The following is a 21,480-nucleotide window of genomic DNA, read 5'->3' as shown; positions in this document are numbered from 1 at the left end:
GTAATACTAGCATGGTCTGTTTTTACATTGTATGTTTTCCATCTTTCTGTGTCAACTTTGGCCGTGAATTTCCATTTTGGATTCACCCTGACCTCTTGCTGTAACCTTGCTGAAGAGTAACAGAAATGGAAAAAGATTTAAAAGCCGCAAATCAGCAGAAAATATGTCTGTGTCATTTATTTGCCCACATCATTAAACATTGAATATTAAATTACAGCAATTTTAGCTGGTACATTTCATGTACAATTATTTAACTTGCTTGTTCTCTTCTTTGTGCTAATTCTAAGCATGTGTTAGACATTAACTTAAATAAGTTAAAAATCACACAACACCAGGTTATAGTCCAACAGGTTTAATTGGAAGCATACTAGCTTTCGGAGCGTTGCTCCTTCATCAGGTGATAGTGGAGGGCTCAATCTTAACACACAGAATTTATAGCAAAAATTTACAGTGTGATGCAACTGAAATTATACAATGAAAAATTGTTGTCTGTTAAGCCTTTCATCTGTTAGAATACAGTGATAGTTTCACTGCTTTCATGTGTAAATCACAAAACCTTTTTTTATAAGTTGCATTCTCAGGTTAGCTGTTAACAATGGGTGATAGCTATTTTGAGCTCAAAAAACTGCATGCATACATGTAAAACTCTGAGCTCACAAATTGCATGAATTCATATAAAACTCCATTATCTCACTTTTTAGATTAGAATCAATCTAAATATCATGGCATAGACAGAGAACACAGGGGGCCAACACCTTCAACATATTGTCTAGCTATCACCATTGTTAAATGCTAACCTGAGAATGCAACTTTAAAAAAAGGTTTTGTGATTTACACATGAAAGAAGTGAAACTATCATGGTATTCATGAAACAATCAATTTTTCAATGTATAATTTCAGTTACACTGTAAATTCACACTGTAAACTTTTGCTGTAAACTCTGTGTGTTAGGATTGAGCCCTCCACTATCACCTGATGAAGGAGCGACGCTCTGAAAGCTAGTGTCCTTCCAATTAAACCTGTTGGACTATAACCTGGTGTTGTGTGATTTTAACTTTGTACAACATCGGCATCTCCAAATCATAACTTAAATAAGTCAGCTTTGCATAAACTTAGCACATCCAAAGCATCTAGTGTGAGTGTGATTAGAGTTTGTTTTGTCAGTGTTGTTGTTCGTATTTCTACCATTAAACCTTTTGTTCGTTTAATTTCTTATTCTGTTGTGATAACACAGGCTGGACCGGTATTCAGCAGGAGAAGCTGTACAGGTCCTAAGTGTGTTTTGCATTCACAAGTTTTCCTGGCTGCATTTTGATTCCTAGAGTACTAGATTACTAGTACATTAATAGGCACATGTTGATCTTTAACACTGTCACTGAAGGGTTTCAACTGTTAGTTGTGCATATTTGAACACATTATACTGTACAAGGGCAGCACTGCAGCTCAGTGGTCAGCACTATTGCTTCACAGCACCAGGGACCCGGGTTTGATTCCACCCCCAGGTAATCATTCCCAGAACCTGTGCCGCTGCAGTCACCCGGGCCATCTTCCAGTTTATATGGAGGTCAAAGATGGACCGGGTCCAAAGATCTGGGCAACGGGGAAAAAATACACCCAATGCCAGCCTCACCCTGATGGCCACCTTTGCGTGTGGCTGCATCAAGCTGTGCGTGGATCCCCGGTATGCAAACACCATGTGTCACTACGTACTGAGGTTCGATCTGTCCCCGGTGTTGCGAAGGATGGGCCTGGCCTCGCTGCCACGGTATGCTCCGAGTAGTTGGACCGTTCCGTATCACCTGTCCTTCGTGGAGAAGTTTATGAAGAAAAACACCTTTGACCACAAGTCCATCAGGAAGTGGTCAGCACGTAGTGTCCTAGAGACTCTTCGGGAAAAGGAGAGGGTGAATCCTATCGAGCGGTCCCCTGAGCAGACTGTCAAAGCCATTTGGCAGAATGCCTCATCGCCAGAACTTTCCAACAAGCACCAAGACATGGCTTGGCTGGTGGTGAGAAGGGCTCTGCCTGTGAGATCCTTTATGCATGGACTCTCAGCTGCACCGCATGCTGCCCTCGAAGCGGCTGCCGGGGGGGACGAGACTGTCACACACCTCCTTCTGGAATGTGCCTACGCAGACAGACTGGCACATTCCAAGGTCCAGGACTATGTGTTGAGGGACGCGCTGAAGCTTGGGGCAGCTGCTGCCAAGGCACGGTGGGGAAAGACCACCGCGTAACATCTGCCTGCCTAAAGAAGAACAGGGGGCCCACGCAGTCATTTGGGCTCTGCTGACGCCTCAGCTAAAAATGTATTCGTACAGACCTATAAATAGAAATGTTTACTCTGTTTCGGTATGCAAAGAAATGGAATGTTTACATATGTATGGCATGTCCAGTTGTATAGATCATCAAAGTATTTATGAATAAAGTATATTTTTGAAATAAAAAAAAAAGTGTGGAGCTTGCACATTTTCCCCATGTCTGCGTATGGGTTTCCTCTGGTTTCCTCCCACACTCCTATGATGTGCAGATTAGGTGGATTGGCTGTGCTAAATTGTCCTGCAATGTCCAGAGATGTGTAGGTGGATGGGCTAGCCAAGATAAAAATACAGGATTACAGAGAGGAGGGTTGGGGTTGGTTGGGATGCTCTTCGGAGGTTCGATGTGTTCTCGATGGGCTGAATGGCCTGCTTCCTCACTGGAGGCATTCTGTGATTCTGTTCTCTGATTCTTGTGTCTTGTTGTGAGTCTTGCATGCCCAAACCCCTGGTATATGATCACAAATCGCAAAACTATTTAATTGAGCACAGCACAACTTGTTGTGATGAGTTTGTCCTTTCACCTTCAAAACCTACCTTGAATGGATAGAAAAGAAATTCTTTGAGTGTTGGGAGCTTTTGTATTATGGTATGGTTTGAACATACAATTGATTGATAATATAATGCTTTGCAATTGATTTTATTAAGGTATAAGTTAATGTGTTAACTTCACTCCCCAAAGGTAGTTCAGTATTGGAAGTAGGCTGTAAACAAAATAATCACAGATATTCAGCAGAACTGATATCGATTTTATGTTAAAAAGCATAAAAGGCCCATGACAGCCAGATGACATTTACAGCAAGCTATAGTGACTAATGTCAATGAAGAGGGTTGATTTCAACATGTCCAAACTAATAGATTGCTTAGTCAAGGGGGAATATAATGAAAGAAAGAAGGTCAAGTAAATCACCAGGCATTTGACCCTCCATGCAGGAAGGCATCGATCCTATCAGCAGGCTTTGGCACAGCTATGTGTGTGAGAAAGGCAGTTACTTCAGCAGGCTGCAGCAGGAGTTACGTGCATGGCTTTGCGCTCAACTTATTATCAGGTACAGTCGTCATATCGGAAAAGATACTGACTTGATGCCAACATCTGCAAACCAACTGGTATTACTTAAATCCTTTGAACTGCAGGAAGGCATTTGTGTGGGATGCCTGGTTCTCTGAGAGGAAGTTCCCTTACTTCTCTCTTGCAAGGATAATCAAAGTGCTGGCATCCCTGCAGAGAACGAAATAGAATTGGTGGGAGAGTGCTACTGAGGATTGTGATGTCTCCCATCACGGATCTCTCCACAACCTGCATCCCACCCCAGGAACCCCTTGCTTCCTTTCAATTGCCCCTGGCTTTTGTCTATCTCTGTTAAGCCTGTCACCCAGGCTGCTTGATTTGGCAGTGTATTGGATATTTAATACAATAAATTTAGTACAAATACTACAAGCTCTGGATGTTGGCTATCTAAAATAAAAATCAAAGTGTTAGAAATGATAGCAGGTCAGACTTTATCTGCACAGAGACAGAAACAATTGAATGGCATAGTTGCATTGTTGCTGGACAAGAAATCCAGAAACCTAGATAATGTTTGGGGGACCAGTGTTTGTATCCCACCTTAGCAGATGGTGGAATTTAAATTCAATAAATACCAGGAATTAAAAATATAATGAGCATGAAATCACTCTTGATTTTTGTAAATATTTTTCTCTTTTCCAGAGCAACTGCTTTTGTTGACTTGTTTTCTTTTTAAACAAGGTGCTGCCTTGCTGTGTATAAACAAGATCATCCGATTATGAATCTTATCTGGACTTGAAACCTCTGATATCTGTTTGTTAAGTGAAAAGTAAAATGTCATGCTTAAGTTGTGGTTAACCAGCCCTTCTGTTTGAACTCAGGCACTGACATGTGTTCAAAATAGGTCAAGCATCTTCCTCTGAAGCTGCACATCTGAATATATCTATTGTTATGAACATATAAGATTATAACACCATATAGAGACCAAATCAAATGCATTCATGTTTTGAGGCGTCTAGATGATTCTTTTTCCTTTTCATTTGTGTTTCTTCAGCAATGAAGCTACAATTCCTGGTTCACATAATTATTTGATTGATTGCCAGAACATTCTGAATAGACTAAAATCAGTACGTCCACAGTTGGAAATTGATGGTATCAGAAACATCTGGATTGTCAAACCAGCTGCAAAGTCACAGGGTCGAGGTAACATTCAGTCAATTTTGGTTGGCGCCATTCACATGGTTATAGTTCTGAGTAAAATAGAGGACACGATGTAAAGAAAACTAATGGTTGTACAGCTGGAAACACCTGTCGAGAAGTGTCAACATTAATATTTCATTGTCTGGAGAGACTGACCAAACCAAACCGACATATTTCTGTAGAACATCAAGCATGTATTAATAATGGGATTGTTTTAACGTCTAGCAGTTTTCAAGCAGACAAGGGCTCATAAACAAATGCAAACTGTGCTCACTAGTTTAAATCTCAGGAGTAGTTTATTTTAAGTTTTGGGAATTAGCTGCAAGTTGGCGACCTTCTCTAAGCGGGTGAAAAGCAACACCTTAGCCAGTTGGCAGAGTTCATGTGGCCAGAGAGTGCAAGCCAATGTAGTGGAAGGTTCTCCACTAACCTGGTAAGTCACAAGGAGGGGTTTTTGGGAAAGGATTAGCCATGACTTTCTTTATTAGTGCACACCAATTCCTGTTACTCCCAGAAAAGAATAAATTCCAATTACTCTGGATGTCGTCGTCTTCCTTCCAATTGCTGGCTATCAGGCTTCCTGGTCCTCCCTGATTTAGGTTCAGGTTAAAAGGTCTCTAAATTATTTAAAGTTGAAGGGCTAGCACTATCAATGTCTCCAGGTCAGCAGCACAAATATTGAAAAGGAACATATTAATATATGTTCAATAATGAATCATTCAATAATTCTTTAATTACAGTTACAACTGTTAGCTTGTACGGTTTGACTAACATTTCCTAGAAAATAGGGCACCATTTCTCAAGCTCATATCAGTTTTAAGAATCAGTTACACTGGTGTGGCTCATTATAATTTAACCAGTTGATGGCTGTTTGTAAGCATTTTCTAAATGACCTTTAAACTGCATGAAACAACTAATGCAAATATTTCATAGTGTCAGTTCCATTACTAGTAATATCATTAGAAGCCTAGTCTATATGCTCGTGGCTATTTTATGGATCATACTATCAAAGGCAGTAAGGTTGGAGTGATTAAACTCCCTAAAATTGGGATGTCAGAGTTTCTTTTTTTGAAAATACTTTCCAAATAGGTCTACTGTGAAGTAGTAATAAGATGGCTATTTTTCTCAAATATTGATTTTATTTATTCTACAAACCACCAGAATAATGCATTTTCACTTATTTACACTTAGTTCTTGTGAGTTTCCTTGATGAGTGCATGATGAAAAGCTTCACCAAATGTCTTTTATTTCAGCAATATTCAAACAAGTACTACTAAATGACAAGAGAGTTAGAAAATGTTTAAAATCCTCATTCCCCTGGAGCCTTCCTAATGAAATTTTTTTTTGAATGTTCATATTACAGGAATAAAATGTGTAGACAGGCTGGATAAGTTTCTAAAACTGAAGGACTTTGACCCTTCTTTAGAAAACACCAAGTTGGTTGTGCAGAAGTATATTGAGAAGCCTCTTCTGATTTATGATACTAAATTCGACATCAGATTGTGGTTTCTTGTCACAGACTGGAACCCAATAAACATTTGGTTCTATAAGGACTGTTACTTAAGATTTTCCACACAGCCTTTCACACTGGAAAACCTAGACAGGTAAAGCAATGAAAAAAATAAAATTGTTTCCATCATATTTGTAGGTATTTATGGCATGTTTCTGATCCAAAAAGCAAAATATCGATGATGCTGGAAATCTGAAATGAACGCAAAAGATGCTGGAAAAATTCAGCAGATCCATGGTATCTTTGGAGAGAGAACAAACTCTGTTTGATGGTTGCAATAGCGGCCTCGTCCAGTAGCTAAAAAGCCAGGGAGAACTCTGCTGAGTCATTATTGGAAGCACTGATGGAATTTAGTGTCATTCAGGCAGTTAACTGCCTATAATCAAATTTCTCTGATTTTTTAAGGACAGAAATCCCATCCAGAATTGCTGCTAGTCCCAATAGCACCACTGGGAGGGATGGTCACTTCTGGTAATGCAGGAGGGCTGCATGGAGCACCAGGAATCCTAATGAGTTGGTTGGGCTCACAAGGGCCAGCTAAGCAAGCTCTGGCAAGTGGAGTGAGGAAGCCTTTGTAAACAGTGACTCTCCACAGGCTACCAGCTTTCTGATAAGGAGGTGCCTCCTCAAGTCAGCCTGGAAGCTGCTAGCTTTTATTGGACAGATTGTCCACATGGTGCAGGCCAGTTCCTCCTCTTCCCGCTGTTAGTTGAATATCAGTCACTGGAACGAAAGCGGCCACTTAAGGACTCTAATTGGCCGGAAAACCATTCCCAAGCTTTCCTGTCCTATAATATCATCTGGGAGCAGGGCACAGTAATTGGGAAGGCAGCAGGTTTTCAAATCCCTACTCCTATCTTCCTTCCCAATTCTATGGCTCCCATTCACCTCCTGAGAGAAATTGGGAATTAAAGTCCACACAATATTTCAGCTCAATAGCTTTTTGATAGTCCAGAGGCTTAGGCAAATATTTGAGAGAATGTAAGTTTTAAAACTGTATCACGCTAGTTAAACTGGAAATATCTTGATTGCAGTAAAGGTGACCAACTATTGTATTGTTGTAAAAGCCCAACTGGTTCACTGATGTCCTTTAGGGAAGGAAACCTGGAGCCATAGTTGACTCTCAGCCTCACCCTGAAGTGGCTAGACATTCCATGACTGCAATCGAATTCTAGTAAGAAGGGAAAGAATATGATTTCTTGGGAAAGATGCAAATAATGGTGATATTATCTCAAAGACAAGTCAAGGAACAGCCTGACTAGTCATGTTTACAGATTCATATCTAATAGCTAACTTGCCAGATTTTTCCTGCTCCTTCTCTGTTAAGTTCAGGTATACTGTCCATAGTAGGCAGTATATATATGAGCCAATAGCTATCAATTGCTCAATGACTGACACATTAACTACTCTTCTTCAATAGCAAACTGATGGAAAGTGATGCCAACAGAGTTATCAAGCTGCAGCCACTTCCATAGTGCATTCTATCAGGTGCAATAGCCTCTGACATTGTTACGGTCTTTGTTCAAACATGAAAACATGGATAGTAGAGGCAAAATGACATGAATGATGAGAATAATAGTTTTTTACATCATTTTTGATGTTTGATTGTACTAGCAAGTCTGAGGCATTTGAGTCAGTGAGGATCAGAGTGGGAATATGCAAGAAGGTATTAGATCAAATAATCTTTCTTGGTCAAAGAAATAATTTTTAGGGAGAGTCTTAATGGAGGACATTGGGACAGAGAGGTAGGGAGGTGTGAAGAGAGTCTGTTCCTGAATTTAAGGCCTCAGCATTGAAGGTGTCTGAATCAATGATGGAGTAGTTAAAATCTGGGATACACAAGAGGCTTAGATTTGAGGAACACAGATATCTCATAAGGATGTGGGGCTTGTAAGGTTGGGTACGGATGAGGAAAAGCAGAACTTGAAAACAAAAGATGAGACTTTCAAAATCACGACGTCACTCAACTGTGAGGTAATTTGGTCAGCAAATACAAGAGATAAAAGGGATTGGAACTTGGCATGTGTTAAGTTTAGTGATTGTAATGAGGTCAGCCAGGTGGATATCATAGAATATGAGCTCCCTGATTGGAGTTGTTAATGTAGTCCAATCAGGGAGCTATGGTTGACAGACATAAACAAAAGTGTGGCCTGTTCATTCTAGGAGCTGGCTATGAGGGAGCTGGATCAGTGTCAAGGACTTACCACCTGTAAGTAGAGGGTGACTTCGTGATGGGATATCAGCCTCTGTGGAGTTATTTCATTATGAAAAGACACAGCAAGTTTGACAGAGGAATTCATAGAGTGAATAATCTCTCAATGGCTTGAAAAAAACATACACAAAAGTGTCTGCACCTTGTGTCTTTCACTGTGTCTCACACCTGCACACACACAACATGGGTGCTGAGGAAAAAAATAAGCACTACCAAAAAAAAAGGAAAAAAAAGAGAAAAAAAAAGGAGTGTCAGACATCCTACTCACTGTGAGAGCTACCTCTAAGGGAGCTGGATCAGTGGCAAGGACTCTCCACTGTGAGATATACAAGGTTACTGCTGCACAGGAGGTGCACAAAAGCATCTAATTTGAAATTAGAGATGTTCATTCAGCAGTCTAATAACAGCATGGAAGAAACTGGTCTTGAACCTGTTGGTACGTGTGTTTAAGCTTTTGTATCATCTGTTTGACGGAAGGGGTTGGTAGAGAGTGTAACTGGGGTCAGAGAGGTCTTTGATGTTGGTTGCCTTTCTGCAGCAACGGGAAGTGTAGATGGAGTCCATGGATGGGAGGTTGGCTTGTGTGATGGTGTGGGCTGTGCACACAACTTTCTGTAGTTTGTTAAGGTGCAGGACAGAGCAGTTGCTGTACCAAACTGTGATGTATCCAGTTAGAATGCTTTCTATGGTGCATCTATAAAAGTTGGTGAGGGTCCATGTGGTCATGGACATAATTTTCCTCAGCCTCATGAGGAAGAAGAGGCATTGTGGTGCCTTCTTGACCATCACATCCAAGTGGGAGGACCAGGACAGATTGTAGGTAACTGTCATTCCCAGGAACTCGACCCTCCCCACCGCAGTTCCATTTGATGTAGCTAGGGGAGTGTCCTCCTCCTTTCTTCCTGAAGTTGGTAATCAGTTCTTTAGTTCTGCTGATATTGAGGCAGAGATTGTTATCTTTGTACCACGACACCAAGCATTCTGTCTCCTTTCTGTATTCTGACTCACTGTTTGCTATCCAGTGAATTTGTGGGTGACGCTGGGATGAAATTTGGCCACACAGTCATGAATGTACAAGCTGATCATACATCCTTGCAGAGTGCTGGTGTTGAGGAATGTCGTGGAGGAGCTGCTGTTGTCTATCTTCACTGATTGCGGACTGTGCATCAGGAAGCTGAAGATCCAGTTGCAGAGCGCAGAGCAGAGACCTAGGTGTCAGAGTTTGGAGATTAGTTTTGTTGGGATGATAGTGTAGAAGATAGAGCTGTAGTCGCTAAGTAGAAGCCTGACGTAGGTAACCTTATTATCCAGATGTTGCAGTGATGAGTATAGGGCCAGGGAATTAGCATTTGCCGTGGACCTATTGTGCTGCTAGGCAAATTGCAAGGGTTGGAGGAAGGCAGGGAGGTTTGATTTGATGTGAGCCATGACTAACGTCTTGAAGCATTTTGTAGTTATTGGAGGAGCTAAGGGAGGGGATGGTGAGGTGACGGTGTTTCCTCAGCTGAATTAACACTCTGCCTTTTGATGACATTTGGGGCGGCACGGTGGCTCAGTGGTTAGCACAGCTGCTTCACAGCACTAGGGTCCCAGGTTCGATTCCAGCCTCCGGCGACTGTCTGTGTGGAGTTTGCACATTCTCCCTGTGTCTGCGTGGGTTTCCTCCCACAATCCAAAGATGAGCAGGTCAGGTGAATTGGCCATGCTCAATTGCCCATAGGTTAGGTGTGTTAGTCAGAGGGAAATGGGTCTGGGTAGATTACTCTTCGGAGGGACGGTGTGGACTTGTTGGGCCAAAGGGGCCTGTTTCCACACTGTAGCATATAGATGAGTAACAGGGAGAATGCGAATGATAGATCCTTGAGAACACCTGAGGTAATGGTGGAAGGAGTGAAGCCATTGCCGCTGATTTGTCTCATACCAGGGCCCAGTAACTTCAGCTGGTTCATCAATGATGTTTTCTGCATGACAAAATGCAGCAAGATCTGGACAATATCCAAGCTTGGCTGAAATGTAGCAAGTAACATGCGTGTCACACAAATGCCAATAAGAAACAATCTAAATATTGTCTCTTGAAATTCAATAGCGTTACCATTATGGAATCCCCCATTGAAACCATTGACCTAAAACCGGACTGGATTATAAACATAATGGGTACAAGAGCAGGTCAGAGCTTGGGTTGCTGCAGCAAGTAACCTACCTCCTGACTCCCCAAAACCTGTCCAGCATCTACAAAGCACATGTCAGGAGTGTGATGGAGTACTCCCCCATGGATGAGTGTAGCTCCAAAAAGATTCAGTGTGCATCATCTACAAGACACACTGGAGAAATTTGACCAAGCCTCCTGACATTACATCTTCAGAACCCATGACACTACCAACTGGAAGTGAAAAGACAGCAAATACCTGAGAATATCACCAACTGCAAGTTCCCCTCCAATTCTCTCACCATCCTGACTTGTAAATATATTGTCATTCCTTCAAAATCCTGAAATTTTCTCCTGGAAAGCATTGTGGGTCTACTACAGTGCATGGACTAAAGAAGTTCAAGGCAGTTCACTACTATCCATTTAAGGACAACTAAGGATGGGCAATAGGTTCCGAGCCAGTGACACCCATGTCTCTCAAGTGAATTTTAAAAGAAGAAGAAGCCACCCATTGATGCTTGCACATAGCTAAGCTTCATTTGAAATACATAAGTAACATCCACACCCCACATCCTGAGAATGAATAAGAAATCTGTTTTAACGTGAACGTGTCAAAACAGGAATTTAATTGTGACATGTTTCGATAAGAGATTGGAACATAAACTGTAACTTAGGAATAGCGATTATAGCTATGAAAGGCATTGTAGGCAAGAAATGCATATTACAGAAATAACAGCCTTTCTTGGTGATAAGATCAGGAATATATCAAAGCACAAATCATGTTAGGGGATTTCCTATGGTTCAGCTGACAATGAGTCAACAAACTTGCTTCATTATAATTGGAATTGGCCCTGGGCAAAATAAGGATAAAACAGACACTTTTTTTTCTCTCAGTTTTATATCTTGTTGACTTGCTTAGTTATAATTTCTTTCCCTTGTCACTTTCTGTGCAAACCTGGTTGTCTTCTTTTACTTCTGTCTGACTGTGCTTAGTGCTGACATTTTTTTGTTTGCTTTGTACCGTCTGCATATTTGTCCCTGAACATTTTAATTAATACAACAGCTGGAGGGAAACAGGGCTTGGGAGGGATTTGGGATGAATGTTTGATCTGCAAATACCCATGCAGGATAGAATTCAGGTGCTGGGGGCTTGAAAGCATGCAATGGGATTAAATGTGGATATTCCTGATCAAGGGCTTTTGCCCAAAACGTCGATTTTCCTGCTCCATGGATGCTGCCTGACCTGCTCTGCTTTTCCAGCACCACTCTAATCTAGATATTGAAAGGTGTGCCAATGTGGGGAGGGTCTGGGATTACTCAAGGGAATACAGAAGCACTGAGGCAGCTTTAGGATTTAGCAGTTCTGAGGAGATCTGGGGCTTGGGGACAGTGTCAGGGTACCAGTGTTGGGAAGCCCAACAGAATGCATCTGGGATCTGCTTGCACTTTGAAGAAGTGGTTCTGACGTTTTAGCAAGGCAGGAGGCATTTCAAGAAAGAGGAGCATTTCAGGAAGGTGCATAGGAGCAGCAGAAAAAAGACCAGGATTAGAGCACAGGAAACCGACAGCATTGTTGCAGAGGCAACAGAAATAGTTCCCAGAGCAAGTCCTCGAAAAGGATTCAGATGTACAAAGAACAAAGGACATTTGCAGCTCAGGAACAGGCCCTTCGGCTTTCCAAGACTGTGCCAATCCAAATCCACTGTCTAAACCTGTCACCTAATTCTGAAGCAACTGTATCCCTCTGTTCCCCACCTACTCATGCAGCTGTCCAGATGCATCTACCGTGCCTGCCTCCACGTCCTCTGCTGGCAATGCGTTCCAGGCACCTACCACCCTCTGTGTGAAGTACTTGCCACATGTATCCCCCTTAAACTTTTCACCTCTCACCTTGAAAGTGTGACTTCTCATTATTGAATCCCTCACCCAGGGAAAAAGCTTATCTCTATCTCCCCTGTCTATACCCGTCATGATTTTGTAGACCTCAATCAGGTCCCCCATCAATCTTCTTTTTTCTAATGTAAACAATCCTAACCTATCAACCTCTCTCCATAGCTAGCACCTTCCATACCAGGCAACATCTTCATAAAAGTTCTCTGCACTCTCTCCAAAGCATCCACATCCTTTTGGTAATGTGGCGACCAGAACTGTACACTGTATTCTAAATGCGTCCGAACCAAAGTCTTGTACAATTTTAACATGACCTGCCAGCTGTTATACTCAATACACCATCTGATGAAGGCAAGCATACTATATGCCTTCTTGACCACTCTATCCACTTGCGCATCAACCTTCAGAGTACAATGGACCTGAACTCCCAGATCTCTCTGCTCATCAGTTTTTCCTAAGGCTTTTCCGTTTACACTATTGTTTGCTCTAGAATTAGGCTTCCCGAAGTGCGTTACCTCACATTTGCCTGGATTGAACTCCATTTGTCACTTCTCTGCCCAACTCTCCAGTCTGTCTATATCCTCCTGTATTCTTTGACAGTCCCCTATGCATTCTGCTCTTCCACCAATCTTCCGCAAACTTGCTGATCGAACCAACAATGCCCTCTTCCAGATCATTTATGTATATTACAAACAAAAGTTGCCTCAGCACTGATACCTGTGGAACACCACTAGTCACCTTTCTCCATTTCAAGAAACTCTCTTCAACTAATACTCTTGTCTCCTGTTACTCAACCAGTTCTTTATCCACCTCGCAAGAACACCTTGCATACCATGTGACTTCACTTTCTCCATTAGTTTACCATGGAGAACCATATCAAATGCCTTACTAAAGCCCATGTATATGACATCTACAGCCCTTCCTTCATCTATCAAATTGATAACTTCCTCAAAGAACTCTATTAAGTTGGTAAGGTGTGATCTCCCCTGCACAAAACATGTTGCCTATCACTGATAAGCCCTTTCTTTTCCAAATATAGATTTTATCCCTCAGTACTTTCTCCAGCAACTTTTCCACCACTGATGCTGGGCTCACTGGTCTGTAGTTACCCAGAATATCCCTACTACCCTTCTTGTACAGGGGACAACATGAGCAACCCTCCAGTCCTCTGGCACCTCACCTTTTTAGTAAGGATGCTACACAAAGCCCCAGCTATTTCCTTTCTCACCTCTCTCAACCTGGGATAGATCCCATCCGGTCCTGGGGAGTTGTCCACTTTAATAACCTCTAGCCTACCCGACACATCTTCCCTCCTTATGTCAACGTGATCCAGTGTAATCAAACTTCTATCTCTAATCTCAACACATCCCTCTCCTCAGTGTATATTAACAATTGTAGTGATCATCACTGCATTGAAGGCACAAGGAGATTGGCTGCAACGTTAACATGAATCTCCTCTCAACTTACTTCATCTTATCCTATCTCCATATCTTTCTATTCTTCATAATGTGTGTACAGCCTTAAAAGAGAGTGCAGAAGCAGTAAGGCCTGGATATAGATATACAGAAACCATTGAATTTCACAGAACAGGTTGAGAAGGTACAGAATAATTCATTCAGTAATCTCAAATTTGTTTTAATGGGGCAGTGCAAGGAGGTTATGTTGAAATTGTATAAGCCTAAGCTGGAGTATTGAATCCTTTTCTGGGCACTGGACTTTAGGAAGGCTATGATGTTATGACACAAGGTAAACCTTCCTGCTTAATTTCAACCAGCAAGACAGAAAAGATTTATCACATGCAGTAATCTGTGAAAATTCTAGAGGCCAAGAACTATTTAAAGTACAAATTAACAACTTTATTTCTTAAAGTATAACAGAGAATAATTAACTAACTATTATTTACAATTTCTTCCTCTAACCTATCTTTTACCTTTCCCTCGATAATACTAGTCTGATAAAAGCCCTGATTAAGATTTACTCAAAAATTCAAATTTCAAAACCAGCCAGCTGTCAAATCTTCTCTTTGTAGATTTGCTCTCTCCAGGTCCGTGTTGATGTTTGTCTCTGTGCAAACTCCTTCTCTATACAGGTATCTCTCATACAATTCTGACGAGCAGTCTACAATTGTTAGTCTTTTGGCAGTTCTCTCTCAACTGTTCAATTTTCCCCGGTCTATACCCCCAAAGCATCAGATTGTGTCATTGGCTTTTAATATTGTGAATATGTTAAATTCAAACTTGATTGGTGGTTGGTATTTTTTTGAAGTATAATTTAAACTGATTGGCCTAATTTGAAATTTGTTTTTGTATCCAGGCAAAGAGCTACACTAGCTGCTGGACAAAAAGGTTACATTGTATCTTGTTCAGAACACTTGGTGCTATCAGGTAGTCATGGTAGCTTTTAACTTTTTTAAAGGTACAGTACACCCACATTGTCATATCAATGAAGGCAAGTGAAGAGTGCACAAAAGATTTGAGTGAATGGTTCCTGCGATGAGTGACCTCAGTTATGAAGATAGACTAGAGAAGTTAGGACTGTTTTCCCTGGAGAAGAGAAGGCTCTAAGGAGATTTGCTTTAGGTATTCAAAATCATCAGGATTCCGGGCAAAGTAGTTGTGCAAAAACTGTTCCCACTCGTGAAAGGATCAAGAATAAGAAGGCACGGATTTAAAGTAATGAGTGAAAGAAACAGAGTAATATTAGAAAAAGAATATAAGGACATAAGAACTAAGAGCAGGAGTAGGCCGTATGGTCCTTTGAGCCTACTCCACAACTTAATAAATCATGGCTAATCTTTTCATGGACTCAGATCCACTTACTGGCCCTCTCACCGTATCCCTTAATTCCTTTATTGTTCAAAAAAATCTATCTTACTTTAAAAAACGTTTACTGAAGTAGCATCAACTACTTCACTGGGCAGGGAATTCCATAGCTTTACAACCCTCTGGGTGAAGAAGTTCCTTCTCAATTCAGTCCTAAATCTGCTTCCTCTAATCTTGAGGCTATGCCCTCTTGTCCTAGTTTCACCTGCCAGTGGAAACATCCTCCCTACCTCTATCTTATCTGTTCCCTTCATAATTTTATGTTTCTATAAGATTTCCCCTCATTCTTCTGAATTCCAATGAATATAATCCCAGTCTACTCAGCCTCTCCTCATGAAACAACCCCCCTCAACTCCAGAATCAAACTAGTGAACCCACTCTGCACCCTCTTCAGTGCCAATACATCCTTTCTTAAGTAAGGAGAACAAAACTATGTGCAGTACTCCAGGTGTGGCCTCACCAGCAACCTGTACAGCTGCAACATAACCTCCCTGCTTTTAAACTCAATCCCTTTTGCAGTGAAGGACAAAATTTCATCTGCCTTCCTAATTACTTGCTGTACTTGCAGACCAACTCTCTGTGATTCATGCACAAGGACACCCAGGTCCCTCTGCATAGCAGCATGCTGCAACTTTTTACCATTCAAGTAATAATGCTTTTTATTGTTACTCCTACAAAAATGGATGACTTTGCATTTACTAACATTGTATTCCATCTGCCAGACCTTTGCCCATTCATTCAAAGTATCTATGTTCCTCTGCAAAGTTTCACAGTCCTCTGCACACTTTGCTCTGCCACTCATCTTTCTGTCAAAGTTTACAGATGACACTCTACACGTGGTCCCCAACTTTAAATCATCTATGTAACCTGTGAATAATTGCAATCCCAACACCGATCCCTGAGGCACACCACAAGTCACTGATTGCCAACCAGAATAGTGCTCATTTATCCCCACTCTTTGCTTCTGTTACTCAACCAGTCCTCTATTCATGCTAATACTTCACCTGTAATGCCATGAATCCTTATGTTATGCAGCTTTGTCATATAGTGAGGGGTTAAGGCTTGGAATGCATTACCTGACAATGTTTAGTTTAGGGATTTAAATGGGAATTAAATGGTTAACAGAAGAGAAAGCATGCATAGGGTTATGGAGCAAAGGCAGAAAAATGGTACTGAGTGAGATACTCAATTAGAGAGTCAATACTCTCAGTATGGGCTGAATGTCCTCCTCTTACTCTGTAGCAGGGTTCTATGATTCTAATTCTGGGATTCCAACCAGCAGTGGCATCAGGATGCTACAAAATGCATGTGACTACATCAGGGGTGTGTATAACCGTTGAATAGCTTGAACAGGAGGCAAGAAAGTGGCTCATTCTTTATATAGAATCGGTCATTTTGAAACCCAAGCTACGTATGCATAGTTTGAAATCATTGCATGATAATAGTTGCTGCCAGCACTGTAAAAGCCTGAAGTGAGCCTATTTCCACTTGCTTACCTTGCCCTGCAAATATTTATGGACACGAAATGGGACTTACATTCCCATCGGTGAGAATGACCCACATCTGAGAGATGCTGGGCAAGCAAATGACTATTAGCTCTCTTGTCTCAGCAACAACATTGAGAGTAGCGGTCATCTATCATCATAACCCTCTCATCCTATCTCTCTCGTATGCTTGTTTACCTTTACTTTAATGCTAATGACCCGAGTACCTCAGTAAGACATTGAGATGGCAGCAGAGTCATGGGTCCCACTGCTCTTTTGGTGTGCTAAATTTAACATTACTGTCATCATGTGGAAATTAAAAAAAAATATTGTTTATGGGATGTGGAGTCACTGGCTGAATTAGCATTTATTGACCAACCCAAAATGTCCAGCGGGCAATGAGAGTCAATCGCATTGCTATAGGTCTGGGGTCATGTGTAAGCCAGACAGGTAAGGAGGGCAGATTTCCTTCTCTAAAGCACTTTAATAACAGAATTTTATGACATTTGAAAGTCACGTTTACACAAGCTTTTAATTCCAGATTTTCATTTAATTCAAATCTCACCATTTGTCATGATGAGGTTTGAACCTTTGTCCTTAGAACATTTGCATTGACAGTAGACACACCACCAGAAATACTTTCAGTGCTATATTAGGAAAATGATGTTTTAAAATTATGTAGCTTAGTTTGCAAAATCTCAAGTAAAATGAATGCAATGCTGTTTATTTTTCGGCAGTTCAGTGCACCTCTGCAACAATGCCATTCAGAAGCGATTAAAGCCCTCTGTCAATCGTAACCCACTAGTGCCAAAAGAGAGCATGTGGTCAAGTAATCAGTTCCAAGACTATTTAAGAATTAAAGGCCATGGGAACATCTGGCAGGAGACTGTCTACCCTTCCATGAAAAAAGCTATCATTTGTTCTTTGGTGACGGTTCAGGCCATTGTACAAGCACGCAAAAACAATTTTGCACTATATGGTGCTGATTTCTTGCTGGGAGAAGATTTTAAACCCTGGCTAATTGAGATCAACTTGAGTCCAAGCATGTCACGTTCTACATCTGTTACTGCAATATTGTGTGCAAATGTACAGGAAGACACAATCAAAGTAGTCATTGACAGAAAATATAATAGCAAGTGTAATATTGGACGTTTTGAGTGTCTGTCTAAACAGGTAAGGTTACCTTACATCCGTTGCTACATTTTTCGGAATAAGCATTGCTATGTCTGGGATTATAATGTTTTCTAATGTCTGTAGTTGCGTAATGTCATTCTCGCAAATAGAAATGACTACACATCATAATTGTTGTGGTTTGTTCTTAAATATTAGATGCTTGTTCTCTTTGAACTAAAATTCATAATTTCATTGTCCTGCTTTAGAGCGAAATGAACTGCACTTATGCTCTTTCACCTGTGAATATTGTTGTTATTTTAGCTGATTTTCTTATTGGTCAAGTCAGATTGCAGACTGAAACCTGGCTTGATAGAACATATTTTGAGTATTTTTTAATAACAATAAAGTATCTTTCACAAAGGCATAAGCACACAATGCTGCAGATTTGGTTTTAACAATAAAACAGAAATTTATTATGCAACGGAAAAGCAGATAAAATAGTATAAAACCAAGTTACTTGCGTATAACACAATTTAAAATCTTTAAAAACACAATAAAAATGCAATCCTATCAATCTCAACATCATCACATTACATACTCAAACATCATAGAGCAATTGCGTGTCTCCCACCTTTGTAAGTTTAATGTAACTGTTTCTTTCAATTCCTGGTCTTGAACATTAGATGGCCTCTTCCTTCATTAGTTATACAACCGAGCTTAGACCTTCTCAATTTTGAGTAACTTCTTCAGGATTCTAACCTAACACTTCTGATCTGGAACTTTCAAATGTAAATCTTTACACTGAGGTAATGTATTCCTTAAAAGGTTTCAAGCTATCTTCTTTCTTCAGGAGATATGGGGTGGCACAGTGGCTCAGTGATTAGCACTGCTGCCTCATAGCACCAGAATCCCAGGTTCAATTTCTCACCTCAGTTGACTGTCTGTGTGGAGTTTGCACATTCTCCCCATGTCTGCATGGGTTTCCTCTGGGTGCTCTGGTTTCCTCCCACAGTCCAAAGATGTGCAGGTCAGGTGGATTGGTCATGCTAAAGCATTAATCAGAGGGAAATGGCTCTTCGGAGGGACGGGGTGGGTCTAATCTAATCTACTGTAGAGAATCTAATCTAATCTACTGTTTCACACATCTAACTTCCACTGGCACATTTGTGTAAAGATTTTCAACGTATGGGCTTTTCTCTTAAGCAAAAACAAAATCCTTCTAAACCAAAAGCAAGCTAATACTCCTCACTGTTCACTCTGGCCACTTGTAAAACTCTCCCAATGCAAACAAATCCCTATTATCATCCCAGGTACTCAATCTCTCATACTGTTTTGAAAAATAATGAGTCTAGAAATGCTGACGAATTAATTATTAACCACCCCCTTGTTGTGGGGAAAAACACCAGTCTCAGAGTCAGAATCAAGATTCAATGACAGAGTTTATTGCACAAGGAAATATTGGAGCTCCAGGGAGAGAAAGACACCAACAGCACAGTGGTCAGCTGCAAGTCTTCTTTCAACCCAGAGTACATGTCAAGATACTTTTATGCATCTTGTGATACAATAGGTCAGTGATGAGATTATTGTCTTTGTAACATGGTTTGTTTATGGCAATCAATGCAGAATCGTTGATAGTTTTGATATAGTCTTTGTCAGTTCCAGCGCACACTTTGTTAATTTTTGCATGGTCTTTGTCAGTTTCAATGTCTGCACAGAAGTCCTGAGAAGGATGATTATTGCAGCTCTGGCTATTAGCATTTCATATTGAATCCATATCAAGCTGTTAGCATTTCTATAAGAGGTGTTGGCTCGCCCCAGACACTTCGGCGGGCAGCATTTGTTACTCATGTGTATTTTCTCCCCCACCCACCTTAAACTAATCAACTGGATTGTGAGTGCATTGTGCTGGCATTCTGGTGGCCCCAGGCAGTGTCTCTATCTGCTCTGCTGTTTCTCTCCATATTGTGATCCGGTGGCCATCTTGCATGTCAAGTTGGCCAACTAATGGCTCAGGGGCCATCTTATGTGTCTGTATACCTAATGTCACCCTTTCCCGTGCCACCTCCCTCTTCACCCCCGTGCATACAGACCAAAAAAAAAGTCACCTTAATTCATACTGCATCTGCTCTAATTACACACCCACAGTGCTTGTGAAATTTGTTGTTTTCTCATTCTGTAATATGACCAAGCCCTTTGCGTTTGCATTGACTGGCATATCCTCATTATCTGCACTATTTCCAGGAAAGAAAATACCTCAGCAAAACAGCTCATTCTCTTCAAGCAACAATCCTGTCCAAAGACAAGTAAGATTGTTTAATGTTTCTGGCTCAATCTTAATGCATCGAAGAAATTCTGGGAATTTCATTTCTATTCAGCTGTGGATGGTGTCTGCCTGTAGTTCTTGATGATCCCACATCCCATATATTCTGAAGCCATTAAAGAATCCTGATATTTAATTTCTTAAACATTTTAGAATGTATATATTTTTCTAATTGATTGAGCGGTTCCTATTTTTTATTTCGTTTTTTTTCAGGTACAGGTTCTGGGTAACAGCTATTGATTAAAAAAATGTATTTGTACTATTGGTGGGACTGCACTCTGACATAAGCATAATGGAAAGATTGCCAATCGTTATGTATCTTACGAAACATTCCTAGTTGTACACTGCATATTCCAACTTCAGAAGGCAAAGATTTGCAAGGCCCAATTTTAAGCCATTGAAAACCTACAGCCATGAGCAGTGTTAGAATTGGATCTGAGCACATGGTCTTTATTACCAGCATGTAACTTTTGGGATTATCTGTAAGGCCTTTTTGTAGGTGTCTCATGGTTAGGGGTGGAGGGTTCGAGTAAGCGGAAGGACAGGGTTAAGCTTCCCTAATGGCTATTGGAGAACATCTCCTTATTTGCATAAAGAACATTAAAATTAAAAAAAATCTTCTTTTTGCAATTGTGTTAGTCTGCCAAGAAACTCTTGGTACAAATTGTATTTGGTTCTTGATGATAATACTGGAAACATCACACACACGTTAAAAAACACCTTGCCAACTTTGGGTGGGTGCCTTTAACATTTGAAACGTAGAAATAGAAAATATGTGCAGGAGTAGGCCATTGGGTGGAAGAGGGAGAGAGAAGAATTTAGAAATTGGTGTCCAATATAGAAACATAGAAGATAGGAGCAGGAGGAGGCCATTCGGCCCTTTGATCATGATCATGGCTGATCGTCCAACTCAATAGCCTAATCCTGCTTTCTCCCCAGAGCCTTTGATCCCAATTGCCCCAAGTGCTATATCTAGCTGCCTTTTGCATGCATTCAATGTTTTGACATCAACTACTTTCTGTGGTAAAGAATTCCACAGGTTCACCACGCTTTGGGTGAACAAATGTCTCCTCATCTCCATCTTAAATGGTCCACCCCCAATCTTCAGACTGTGACTGCTGGTTCTGGACACACCCACCATTGGGAACATCTTCCCTGCATCTACCCTGTCTAGACGTGTTAAAATTTTATAAGTCTCTATGCAAAACCCCCCCTCACTTGTCTGAACTCCAGCGAAAACAATCCTAACCTAGTCAGTCTCTCCTCATATGTCAGTCCTGCCATCCCCAGAAGCAGCCTTGTAAACCTTGCTGAATGCAGACTGCAAATTCCTGTCTAAGGTCATCGCCAACTGTGTCAGGTCTGCTCTGAGATTGAACAAATCTGTTCTGTACCAGGCAGGACGATTTCTGAGAACTTTGTGCTCCTCAGGGATACGGTCATCCACATGCAGGACAGG

The 21,480-nt window shown here is 41.0% G+C and overlaps 1 protein-coding gene across 6 annotated transcripts in view; it reads left to right on the top strand.

Moving 5' to 3' along the window:
- The window catches only part of LOC122561499 (protein monoglycylase TTLL8-like), an 82,949-nt gene extending 62,434 nt beyond the window's left edge, over positions 1–20,515 (top strand). For all 6 annotated transcript variants that reach the window (XM_043713243.1, XM_043713248.1, XM_043713244.1 and 3 more), the window contains 5 exons: positions 4,379–4,527; positions 5,888–6,128; positions 17,326–17,761; positions 19,943–20,004; positions 20,235–20,515. In XM_043713243.1, coding sequence (XP_043569178.1) covers positions 4,379–4,527; positions 5,888–6,128; positions 17,326–17,761; positions 19,943–20,004; positions 20,235–20,265 — 919 coding nt within the window. In that variant the 3' untranslated portion in view covers positions 20,266–20,515. The remainder of the gene's footprint in view (positions 1–4,378; positions 4,528–5,887; positions 6,129–17,325; positions 17,762–19,942; positions 20,005–20,234) is intronic.
- Positions 20,516–21,480: the final 965 nt, after the last annotated feature.

Source organism: Chiloscyllium plagiosum, chromosome 23, assembly GCF_004010195.1.
Source record: "Chiloscyllium plagiosum isolate BGI_BamShark_2017 chromosome 23, ASM401019v2, whole genome shotgun sequence".
Classification (NCBI taxonomy): domain Eukaryota; kingdom Metazoa; phylum Chordata; class Chondrichthyes; order Orectolobiformes; family Hemiscylliidae; genus Chiloscyllium; species Chiloscyllium plagiosum.
This window is presented reverse-complemented; position numbering and strand designations above follow the sequence as displayed.